This window comes from Myodes glareolus, chromosome 7 (assembly GCF_982192425.1).
Source record: "Myodes glareolus chromosome 7, mMyoGla1.1, whole genome shotgun sequence".
Taxonomy (NCBI): Eukaryota; Metazoa; Chordata; class Mammalia; order Rodentia; family Cricetidae; genus Myodes; species Myodes glareolus.
This window is the reverse complement of record NC_142032.1, coordinates 54,645,224-54,657,248: the sequence shown is the minus strand read 5'-3', so window position 1 is coordinate 54,657,248 and position 12,025 is coordinate 54,645,224. Positions and strand designations below refer to the sequence as shown.

The following is a 12,025-nucleotide window of genomic DNA, read 5'->3' as shown; positions in this document are numbered from 1 at the left end:
AGGGTCTCTTACTGGCTTGGAACTGACTAAAGCCATGTTGGCTGGCCAGGGAGCTCTACCTATTTCTATTTTACCAGCACTGGGATTACAAGCAACACCATCATGCCCAGACTTTTTTCTGTGGGTCTGGAGGGCATCAAATGCAGATCTTGTACTTGGAAGGAAAGCACTTTATCCACCCCTGCCCCTATTTTTAATCCTTTGCTGCCAGCACAGGGCTTAGTGCTCAAGATTCTTTCTCTCTCCTTACTCCATATATTTGAGGAAGCATGCCACATAGACCAAACTGGCTTTGAACTTACTGTGTAGCTACAGCTGGCCTGGAACTCCTGATTTTCCTGTGTGCATTTCTTAAATGCTGGGATTACAGGTTAATATTACCATGCCTTGGTCATTCTCTCTCTTTTTTGAGGCAGGATTTTGTCAGTTAACAGCTTGTGGCAATTCTCCTGCCTCGGTCTCTTGAGTGCTAGGATTATAGGAGTCCACCATCATGCCTGACTTCAGGTAATGCTTTCTGACTAGGTGGTTAAGCAAAGGAATTAATAGAAAACCCTGCCCTTTTCTTCCTCCTCTTTTTTTGAGCAAAGGTCTCATTACATATGTATCCTTTGTTGTCCTGGAGTTTAGTATGTAGACCTGGCTGGCCTCAAACTCATGAAATCCAGTTACCTCTGTCTCCTGAGTGCAGGGAATGAAGGCCTGCACCACCATGCCTGCTTGGACCACTGTCTTGTGAAGAGTTTCCATGTTTTCATCTTGACAGCCAGCTCTAGGTTCATGGTTTGGCTACAAAGACTAAGCTATGGATGGAGAAGTCACAAATCATGGAGCTTTGGGCCCTTTCTGAGACTGAGCAGGATGTCAGCGAGGACAGACAACTGTCCAGGTGGCTGTGATATCTTTCTTTTGGTAATAAAACTGCCTTTATTATAAATAATACTGGAAGGATAGTTTCCAAAGTGTTTTGCAATGGCTGGCCCTACACTAGGGGACCCCGGTATCTAGAAAATAAACTAAGGTGTAAGGCCTTAGGAAAACAGACTTTGGAGTGCTGTATTCCCTTAGAAACCTAACTTCTGGGGATAGAACATAGAGCTAACATCTAATCATCCTGCTTCACGTTCCAAGAGTGCTGGAATCAATGTGCGTGCCATCATACCCAGCCCTTTTTCCCTTCCTTTCTGTATTATTATTATTAAGACACAGTCTCACCTATATAGCTCTGGGTGGCCTGGAACTTGTTATGTTATGTCAGGCTGGCCACAAATTCAGAGATCTGCCTGCGTCTGCCTCCAACTACTAGGATTAAAGGCATGCGCGTGACCTCTGGCCTCTTTTTTTCTTTTCTAAACTTTAAGTATGCCAATTCCCTGTTATTTTGTGTTCCTGGGCCTGTCAGCCTTCTGCCTCTTGGTGCATCCTGCATCCCATGAGCACATGGCCCTGCTCAGCTCAGCGGGTGAAATGAAGGGCAGTCTGCCCTGGGACAGCAGAGTTGTGGGACAGGGTCTTAAATGTTCCCAAGGTGAAGTCTCTCCCAAGTCATCCTGGAGACTGAAAACGACACGTGGATGTGCCGGGGGGGTGGGGGTGGGGGTGGGGGTGGGGGGGCGTTTCCACCAGTGAACGCGCCCTAGAGGCACTTCAGAAATGTTCCTGTCTTCTCCGCATATAGACTTCAGGGAATGAATTCCTGTGTGCCGGATAATTTAATCCTTTCCTTACTCCCCAGGGGCTGTAATTGTTTCTTTTTTATTGGCTAAGGATGTCTAAGTTACCAGCAGTAGGAGCAACCTTGTTGACTGCTGCGTGTCCAGAGTCAGTGCTGGTAGCACATAGTAGGTGTTGAGTGTAAGAAAGACCCCGTGAACGTGACTTCTTTGACTGACTGTTGTGTGCCTTCCCGGCATGGAGGGAATAAAACCCACCTCTAGAAAATAAGACCCTCATGGTGTCCTGCATCCTATAATTAGGATCCCCAGGCCTTCGCTTTGTTGTGGGAGACCAACCAAAGGCTAAGCAAGCACCTGCTTCTCCAGCGGTCCTGGCAGGACCCCAAGCTGCTTCGACATCACAACCCCACGAGGTTCCTTCTCCAGGCTTTTTGGGAGCCGGGGACCTGGAGGTGTCCCGGGGCCGAAGTCAGAATTCGCCTCAGGGATTCCCAGCCCAGAGACGCGCGTCTCCAGGTGCTCAACACCACGATCGGGGCCAGCATTCTTTGCCCCTTCGTCCTGTGCAGGAGCCTCGGGGCTGATCAGACTGCCTCCCCTGGCACCTATAGGCCTGCGGGGGCAGGGGCCTGAATCACCGCCGCAGTCGCCCTCTTTTCCAGCCCGGGGCCACCCGCGTTTGGTAACGCCGGCCGGCAGGGCGCAGCGTGCTCGCTCTCCTCCAGTCCTCTGCGCGCCCCTCTCCCAGGCTTGCACTTTCGCGGCCGCCGCCCTCACCCGGGCCGGCTCGGTGAAAGCCTCGCCCCGCCGCCCCTCCCCGGTAGAAGTCGAAGCTGCCTGCGCTAGCCCTAGGCTCCCGCGGGAGGGGGCGCGGCGGCCCCCACGGCTCCACCCTCTCCGCGGGGCCGCGGCCATCTGGGGCCCCTGCCAGGCGCGTCCGCTCGGGGCCCGCGCCCAGCTTGCGCGGGAGGACAAGGAGGCACCCGGAGAGGGGCTCCGGGCCGCCGCACCGGGCAGTCCCCTGCTAGCCGGCTGCGGAGAGCTGCTCGCGGAGATGCCCCGAGGGGGCGGTGGCTGAAGCACAGCGCAGCGGACTGGACGCGGGCGCCCGTGGTCGCCTCGGCGACTCTTTACAAACCGGAGCTGCAGCTGCGGACGCGGCGGGGCGGGCCCGTGAGGGCGCTGAGGTCCGTGCTCCCCGCGTCCGTAACAGGCGCCCACTGCGGACTCGCCACCTCCCGCCTTCCCCGCACCAGCCCCCCGCGAGCTGGCAGGAGGAAATTGCGCGCGGCCCCTTTAAATTTACCCAGGAGCCCTTAAAGGAGCCCCAGGGGCCCCAGACAGGAATCCCCACCCCGGTCCAGCCCGCGCCGCCGAGCGAGCAGCCAGCCGTCCGTGCGGCCGGCCGCCTGTGAATGCGCCCCGCGCCCGTGGGCCCCGCGCACCGAGCGCCCTGCGCGCGCCGCCGCCGGCTCCGCGGCCCCGCGGCCCGCCGCCCCGGGGCCCCCGCTCCTCAGCACAGCGCATGGAGCCCGGCGGGGACCACCGGAGCCGGAGCGGCGGCGGCAGGGGCGGCCCCGGGCCCGCAGTGTCCTCGGCACGGGGCCGACGGCTGCCGCCCGCTACAGCGAGCGGCGGCGCGGAGCCCGAGGAGGACGACGGCGGTAAGAGCTGGGCCCGACGGTCCGGGGCGGGGGCCCCGGCGTGGGGGAGGGGAGGGCTGCGGCTCCGGGCCCCTCTCGGCCGCCGAACAAAGCGGGGGACTAGCGCCGGGCGGCCGGGGGCGCCACCTGGCGGACACAGAATGCAGCTACAAGGCCCGCGGGGCGCCCCCCGCCCGTGCCAGGGTCTGCCCGCCGGGCTGGGGCGGATCCCTGCTCCTTAAAGGGCCCCGCGGCGCCCACTTTTGGGGGGCACCAGCGACACGGGGGACGAGGCGCTGGAACTTGCGGCCCTCGCGCCTTCTCAGACTCCCAAGTGGTCTTTCTTTTCAAAGGCCGCCCAGCCCCCCGCCCCCCGGCCCCTCTCTGGGGCTTTCCCCAGAGTAACTCGGGATTCCGCTGATTTCGGGTACGCCGTCCCTCTTCTGTGTGGCCTTGCTGGAGACGGGAACTCTTTTCTTCACGGTTGCGCTAAGGGGGGAAAAAAGCACAGCCTACGTTCTGGGGGCCCCCTCTGCCGTCCCCCACGTCGGGAAAGCCTCAAGTAAGGGGTGGGCTCGCTCACGAAGGTGGATGCCCCCTCCTGCCCGTGCGCTGTGGCATTTCAGAATTTATTTTGGCCCCAGTTTGTCTGCTGTACCAGGACCGGCAGGTCCTCGTTGACTCTTAAAGCCAACTGGTTTTTTCTTTTCCTCCCTGCCGCAGGGTTTTATTGCCTTTATCAGCGAAGGTTCGGTCCCGACTGTTCCTTACTCTCTGAGCTCTCCTCCCCAAAAGCTCCCCATCCCCTTTTGTTTTTAAAAGAATCTCAGCTCCTCCTTTTTCTTTTCTATTTTTTTTCTTTCTGCTCTTAAAGGGCCAGTCTGCCTTAGACTTACAAGGCTCTGGAAGGATGCTTAGTTGGATGCTGGTTATCCAACCAGTGCGCTTGCAGACAAAGGCGCTTAGGCCCAGAGAGCGGACACGACCTACCAAAGGTCACTGAGCAAGTCACCAGTGAAACCAGATATTGAACCTAGTGTATTTATATAGCTCTACTTAAAAAATAGTAATAATGATCATGAAAAAAAAAAACAACAACAACAAACACCACACGGACAGGAGCTCTCTCTGATCCTGTCTTTTGTTTGACTCTGGAATTCTGTACTGAGAGAATGACCAGAACTTGCCTGTGTAGTCTTTGTGGGCAGGAGAACATTTTCTAAATAAAAAATGATGAGCCAGCTCTGCAGGGAGGGTAAGGTAGCGCTCTGGATGTCGTTTCCACACATTGTAGGAACACTAGGAGGTTGGTGGGACCCAGAAGTGCCCACTTTTCCGATGGCTGGGCAGTAACCAAGTCCCTGCCAGCCCAGATGAGATAAAAGCCTAGAAAGACTTAATGGGTTTGCTGGTGGTGAGTGCTCCTCTGTTTACACTGACTACTATGTTCAGTAGTCCCTCTGGTGGCTCTCCTACTTTGCCTTTTCAGGGCCATTGGGCCCCCTCAATTCTGGGGAAGCCTGCATCTGAGAAACTCCTTTCCTGGAAGTGTTGACAGCTTTGTCTTAGGTGTCCGTCCCTCCAGTGGGAGAGCTGACATTTCCCACCTATCCCTAAACTGGTATTTACAGGAGGGCATATTTGAGGTATTGGGCAAAGGGACCTTTGGGTGGGGCCCTTCTGGTGGGGCCTCAGGTGTGTGGGTCTTTGCACAGATCTGGGTGCAGACAGATGCCTTTGTTTCACCCTCCCACTGCTTTCTCCACTCTGGCTGTAACTGGCCAGTCTGCTGACCTCCTAGCTTTAATCCTCCCTGTACTGTGTAGAGTGGCACCCTCCCTGGCCTTCAGTGAGGAGCTTGCACCCTACACACATCCTTTTGTTCTCATCCTCTCACTGGGTCCCTGCTCTTTGTGAGGGGTGTTTTGACTCCCTCATCACCGCTTCCCTTTCATTGCTCTTGCCACCCCTTGCTTGCCCTAAACTCCCCTCCCCCACCTCCCTTTCTCATGCTTCCAAATCAAAGCCTTGGGTTCTTTCCCTGAAAATTGGAGATTGAGAATGTGTCTCCCTTTTCCCTTCTTCAGGACAAGCTCTTCAGCTGGAAGGGGGTGCCTTGGGGTCCTGGGGGAGTACCCCCCTACCCTCCTCCAGGGCCAGGGGACCAGCATCTTCAGGCAGGAAATACTCAGATCATTGTGAGGCTCGGGCCTCGAGGCCCGGAAAGAGCCGCATCCCTGGCAGGGACCATCGGCGCTACTACCACGACCACTGGAGACTGGAGTACCTGATGGATTTCATCCCCTCCCGGCACGGCATGGTGTGTATGGTTTGTGGCAGCTCCCTGGCCACCCTCAAGCTCAGCACCATCAAGAGGCACATCCGCCAGAAGCACCCCTACTCCCTACATTGGAGTACCCGGGAAAAGGAAGTCATCAGCAACAGCTGGGATGCCCACCTGGGGCTGGGGGCCTGTGGTGAGGCTGAGAGCCTAGGGGCCCAGGGGGCTGAGGAGGAGGAAGAAGATGAAGAGGAGGAGGAGGGGGCCAACCTTCAAGCTTGCCCACCCAAGGGCCCAGGTAATACAGAATATGGAGAGGCAGGGGATTGTGTGTAATAGGGCTGGGGGGTGGGGGTGGGCAGCTTTTCTGCTCTATTCATTCATTCATTCATTCTCTGCTGTATGCATTTATTTATTTATTTATTTATTTATTTATTTATTTATTTATTTATAGCAAGCCTCTCTCTGCTCCTTTGGGTAGATTCTGTTTGCTGCCCTTACTGTTGAGTGTAGGGAGGGATAGTGGTGTGGGGGTAGTTTCCAGCACCCTTGACAGTGTGTAGTAGAAGGAGCAAGGAGAGTAGTAGGGGTGGGAGGGGTAAGTTGAGGAAAGGGCTGTGAGTTGGTGAGGGAAATGGGGGTGTTAGAATAGTGAAGCCCAGGGGAGGGGCTAAAATCTGGCTTAGGAAGGCTGGGTGGAGGATTAGGGAGAGGGTGTTGATGAAGGGAATGGGTGTGGTGGCACATGCCTGAAATTTTAGTACCAGGAGAGTGGAGGCAGGAGCATCAATAGTTAGATGATGGTAGCTGCATAGAGAGTTTGAACCCTACCTAGGCTGTATGAGTTTCTGTCTAAAAAACAAGAGAGAAAGATGAGAGAGGAAAGAGGAAAAGACAAGGAAAGGGACCTGAGAAAGAGGCTGTGTGTGGAGCACCTGGCTGTGGTGGGGGTCTCCCCAGAGGGCCAGAGTCTCAGTTGCTTCCCTCCAACCCTTTCAGGCAAAGCCCCAGCTGGTGGGGGCTGCCGGCGCCAGCGGCGAGGGACTCGAGGGGGCCCAGTGGCACCTCGGCGCCGGCGCCTGGCAGCCTCCCGAAGGGCTGGGGGCAGCAGGGGGCTGGGGGCCCGGCGCCTGGAGCGGAGGCTGAAGGAGTCCCTGCAGAACTGGTTCCGGGCCGAGTGTCTCATGGACTACGACCCACGGGGGAATCGGCTGGTGTGCATGGCCTGTGGCCGGGCACTGCCGAGCCTGCACTTGGACGACATCCGTGCTCACGTGCTGGAGGTGCACCCCAGCTCCCTAGGGCTCAGTGGCCCCCAGCGCAGTGCCCTGCTGCAGGCCTGGGGTGACCAGCCTGAGGCTCTCTCCGAGCTCAGCCAGTCCTCACCAGGTGCGAGGCTGTCCCAGGGCTGAGGTCCCTTTGATATTAGGGCGGCAGCATGGGCGCTGAAAACAAAATTGGGAGGCAGGGACATTTGGTTGAGGGCTGCAGGCTTACTTTCCCTCCACATACAGACTTGTAACTCCCCACCCATCTCTCTCTGGCTGGGGCCGGCTAGCTTGGGGTTGGGGTGAGGAGCAAGGATGGAACCCTCTTGTGTGCGTAAGGGCAACCGAGCCAGCAGCAGGCTGAGCCCTTCTCCTTCACCCCTTCCCCAACAGACGATGACCTCGTCCCCCAGGACCTGACCAGAAAGAGCCGGGACTCCGCCCCCGCTGCTGGAGCCCCCTCCTCTCAGGATCTCAGCCCCCCAGACGTAAAGGAAGAGGCTGGCTGGGTGCCTGAGAGGCCCGGGCCGGCAGAGCAGGAGGAGGAGGCCGAGGAGGGCGAGGGAGAGGGCCAGAGGGCAGGCATCTCGGTCCGGCCTCGGAGGGGCCGAGACCATCGCCGCCACTACCAGGAGCGCTGGCGGCTGGAGTACCTCATGGAGCTGGACGGTTGCCGGCGCGGCCTGGTGTGCATGGTGTGCGGGGGCGCGCTGGCCTCGCTCAAGATGAGCACCATCAAGCGACACATCCGCCAGCGCCACCCGGGCTCCACCAGCCTCAGCGGGCCAGTCAAGGCCCTCATCGCCCAGGAATGGAGCGAGAAGGCTGCACACCTGCTGGCCCTGGGGCTGCCCAGCCCGGAGTCCCCCAGCGACCCTGTCGCCCCCAGCACAGCCTCAGCCTCTGAGGAGGGGGGAGGGGCAGAGGAGGCGGAGCCAGAGGAGGAGTGGTGGGGTGAGCCTGTGGAGGGCCAGAGCAGCTGGCAAGGGAGAGCGGGCAGGGACAGAGGGCTCGGAGGGCAGGGTGGTGAGAGAGGAAGAAGGCTGCAAGGAGAGATGGGAGGATGGGGCAGGAGGATCAATGGAGAGTAGGGACGGGGCCTGATTCCTGCCCACCGCTCTAAGGCAGCCCTTTGTTCCTCCCCAGGCGACGAGCCGCTGTCCCCCGGGGCTCCATCGGAGCGGCCCGCCGAAGAAGAGGAGGATGAAGATGACCAGGAGTCCGGGGGGCTAGCCTTTCCGCCGCTACCACTGCCACCGCCGCCACCTCCCCCGCCACCGCCGCCTCGCAGCCGGGAGCAGCGGCGCAACTACCAGCCGCGCTGGCGGGGCGAGTACCTGATGGACTACGACGGCAGCCGGCGCGGCCTGGTGTGCATGGTGTGCGGGGGCGCGCTGGCCACGCTCAAGGTGAGCACAATCAAGCGACACATCCTGCAGGTGCATCCCTTCTCCATGGACTTCACCCCAGAGGAGCGCCAGACCATTTTGGAGGCTTACGAGGAGGCGGCACTACGCTGTTACGGCCACGAGGGCTTCGGGCCACCGGCCCCGGCGCCGCGGGACGGCAGTGCGGACCTCAAGCCGGGGGCGGCCTGTCGCGCGTAGCACTCACTCTGCGCTGGCCTGGCCCTTGGGCTGAGAGACCCTGCAGTCAGGCGCTGGGTTTCCCCGCTGGCCGGGCTGGGTTGGGGTTGGGAAGGCGTTGCCGGCGCACACTGGCCTGAGGGTCTCGGCACTCTTAGCGCAGGGCCCCGCGCTTCTCGAAAAGCCAAAGCGCCTCTCCAGCGTTCACAGCGAACGCTCCCGACCACGCCCAAAGGCGCAGCGCTGCCAGGCCGGGGTAGGGGTGCCCGCAGTCAGTATTAGGGCGCAGGGAAGTCAGGAAAGACGCGCTGGCCGCTCGCCCTGGCCGGGGGCCCCGTTCTATGCGGCCTTGCACGACCGCGGGTGCGGCTCTCGGCTCCCAGGCGCTGCTGTGGGATCCGAATTGGTGTTCTTGGCCTCTCAGAGGCCCAGGCGGCGGACTGGGGTAAAGCAAGGAGCAGGATGTGGGCGGGCGGAACGACGGGGCCCAGTCAGCAGTGCTAGCTTCCCGGGCTGATCTAGGGGACAGCACATCCCATCCTGGGCCACTGCCATGCCTTTGGGACCTGGGTCATAAAGGGATTAGCACTTTTCCTTAGCCTGCCTTGCTCAGAGAGCTTCTGTTACCCACTCAGTGAAAGCGGCGGGCGCGCTCTTGGTCCAGCGCCAGCATCCTGAGAGCTCAGAACACTGGGGCGGTTGGTCTCTGTTACTGCCACCTCTGAACGTGATTTGTCTTCAGTGGGTGCAACACTAGTTCTCAGCTCCCAGGGCTTGGGGCCCGGCCTTGGCCTCTGTTGCTCTTACTCATGGTGCCAGAAGGGCCCCTAATCTCCCAGGCAGGTCCGAGAGGGATGTGTAGATTCATTCTCCCGTGGAGAACAGGTGGTCCCGAGATCAGGCCCTTTTTTGCTCTTTGTATTTTATTTTGAAACTGTATTTAATGCTTTTTATATGAAAGGGAGAGGGGGAACTGGCCCAGTCACCCTTATGTGCAAATGTCTTATTTATTATGCGTGTATCAGAGATAAGCTGTGAGGTGGTGGAGGGAGGATAGAGATGGACTTGTGGCGAGGAGATTGGAGAATACTAAATATCCCATATTCACCTGGCCTTGTTTCTAGGTACAGTGTCTGCTCCTCACAGAGGGAAGCCGCTGCAGGCACGGTACCCTCCTTTTAAAGTCAGGGTGCGGTGGTCAGGAGATGGGACTTGGGAGGGGCCCTGGGTTCTGGGGCCAGGGCAGTCCGTGGTGAGAAAATAACAAGGAATCCCTTCTCTCACCAGCCAGAGCCAGAGCTCAAGGTTCAAGTGCCTCAGGCCCAGTTCCCTAGACTGACTGATGGAGAGTTGGATTTTATACCATGGATTTTATAGCATTTTTATATAATTCAAGATGGTCAGTGGGAAGGTACCCTGGAAATCACAAATTGATCCCTTTTAGAGAGAGGAGCAAAATTTCAAAACCCAGAAATTATTACTTAGCCAGCTAGGTACAGGTCAAGAACTAGAATTAAAATCTCGACTTCTAGTTCAGTGAGCTTTGCACTATATTTCACTGCTTCCAATCTGGCAAGTACAAGATTTCTTTACCCATTGGGCACTGCAGGCCCACAGCCCTTGACTCCTGAGGGGAGCAAAGCATTGCACTTCCTGGGAATGAGGATGAAGGCAGCTTTCTGCACTGCAGGCCAGTGAGGGTGTGTGAGTCGGGGTGGGGGACAGGACTCCAGGTGTGGCCTACCTCTTCTACAGAATAAGGCTCACTATCAATGCTTTTTTTGACGCCATCACACATTCTGGAACTGGAACGGCTGCTGGTTCAGTTAAAATTCCAGTTTTGCCCAGCCAGGGTTTTGGAGACAGTATTAAAATCCTGAGAACAGAGATTATGGATTGTGCCAGGCTGGGCGCTGACCCCCCCTCCCTTTTTAAATCCATGTTTTTAAACTGAGAGTGAGTATTCTCTCCCACCTCTACACTATCTTTTAGAAATAGTAGGCAAAATTGGAGCTGGTGATTGTCATCGCCAGAGCTCACTGCTCAAGTGCAGGTTAGCTGGGGCAGAAGCTAGAAATGGTTTTCCCCTTGAGAGGCAGCCTCAGACTAGCATCATTTTAGGCACTTGCCAGAGACAGATCCTGGGTCCACCTGATTAACCACAGTGCATTCTGATCGACCTTTCCCATACAGTTGCATCTTCCCAGGTGGTTGTCTGGCAAGTACCTCTGCAGTGATTCTATCATGAGTGGACCTAGGACCTCAGGGGTCAAAGGGATGGTGGGTCTCCTTCTCTCGGGATTCTGATTAAACAGGTGAAATTCCTTCATTGTTTTGTTAATGGAATGCTTGCTATTATGGCCCATATGTAAATGTTACTCTGGATACATATTTATATGCCATGTTACTTAGTGACACTATTCAAACATTTGTATGTGTATTTGTGAAGTTGTTTGCATCAGTCATTTAAAAAGTATTTCAGCCTAAGTTTTCCCGAGAGGTATGCTGAATAAAATCTTAAAAGTCTAGAATGAGTCACAGCCAACTCAGTTTTGGGGCAGAGCAAGTCAGATGAGTTCTGATGTCAGACCAGATGTGCCATGACCAGCTCAGTTTTAGCTTTTGGCTGTGTGTGGCCTATAGGCTGCTTCCTGTGGTAAGTGGGGACCCTTCCCATTCCCAGGGTGGAGGGGCTGAACCAGGCCCTTTCACTCAGGTCACTTCTAAGGTCACCATTTATAGGGTCTCCACCCCATTTTAGAAACCAAATGTGGTGCAGCTTTGCGCAGTGCCGTGGGAATCCTTGCAATCTTGGGAGTTCTTTTAGGAGTTCCTGGAATGAAGGTGAGATTAAGTGAAAGCCTTTTGCGCTCACTTCACTCAAACCATGTGAGAAGAATAAAGTTGCAGACTGATGAGACAGTCACTGTGTTCTTTATTTATAATTAATACATCAATTTGCAGTTTTACAGGGACCGAAAGAGCTCCTTGAGGCTACTGTATTTTTATGTTGCACGCACAGACACGTACACAATTTCATTAATAACTTTTTCATCTATAGATTTTTCTTTTAAAAAAAATTCCTGTGTGGCACAAAAATCTTTCCAATTATTTTAACACAGCAGCAACAAAGAAAAGAGCCAGGTGTGGAGGCTTCCAGTGCAGAGCGGGGTCCCTTGTTGGGAGACCCCAAAGACCATCAGTGCATTCACTTCATGGGAGGGCAGAGGATGGCGATGGAGTGTTTTCTACAATGGAAACCAAAAATTCAAAATAAACAAGGGCAAAAAACCTAAGAAAATGAAGGAAGGCATTCTACCTGTCAAAGTCCTTAAGTCATTTCTGAAGATTCCTATTTTTACAGTCACACAACTTAGTGACTACTGAGGACAGCCCTTGAAGTCCCAGCTCTTCCTCACAACAGACAGGGCTGAGAAGGGAAGAAACTCGTTGGATGCCAGTTTACAAGCCGATTAGATTCCCATGAAGGGGAGATGCAAAGTCTCAAATAAAAATCAAGATCCCCAGTCAATCATAAGTTATTCTGTTGTCTAGCAACATCTCCTGGTCC

At 56.1% G+C, this 12,025-nt stretch overlaps 1 protein-coding gene across 1 annotated transcript; it reads left to right on the top strand.

Annotated features, from left to right (window-relative positions):
* The first annotated feature begins 2,611 nt into the window (after positions 1-2,611).
* Positions 2,612-11,376, top strand: Zfta (zinc finger translocation associated). The gene is made up of 5 exons (XM_085693583.2): positions 2,612-3,340; positions 5,407-5,898; positions 6,600-6,989; positions 7,262-7,822; positions 8,015-11,376. The coding sequence occupies exons 1-5, from the start codon at positions 3,202-3,204 to the stop codon at positions 8,473-8,475; spliced, it is 2,043 nt and encodes a 680-aa protein (XP_085549709.1). The 5' UTR covers positions 2,612-3,201; the 3' UTR covers positions 8,476-11,376.
* The last annotated feature ends 649 nt before the right edge of the window (positions 11,377-12,025 follow it).

Coding starts and splice junctions, on each gene's coding strand:
- Zfta (XM_085693583.2), top strand. CDS start 3,202: ATGGAGCCCGGCGGGGACCACCGGAGCCGGAGCGGCGGCGGCAGGGGC. Junction 5,899..6,599: donor TTGCCCACCCAAGGGCCCAG/GTAATACAGAAT, acceptor CAACCCTTTCAG/GCAAAGCCCCAGCTGGTGGG. Junction 6,990..7,261: donor GCTCAGCCAGTCCTCACCAG/GTGCGAGGCTGT, acceptor CTTCCCCAACAG/ACGATGACCTCGTCCCCCAG.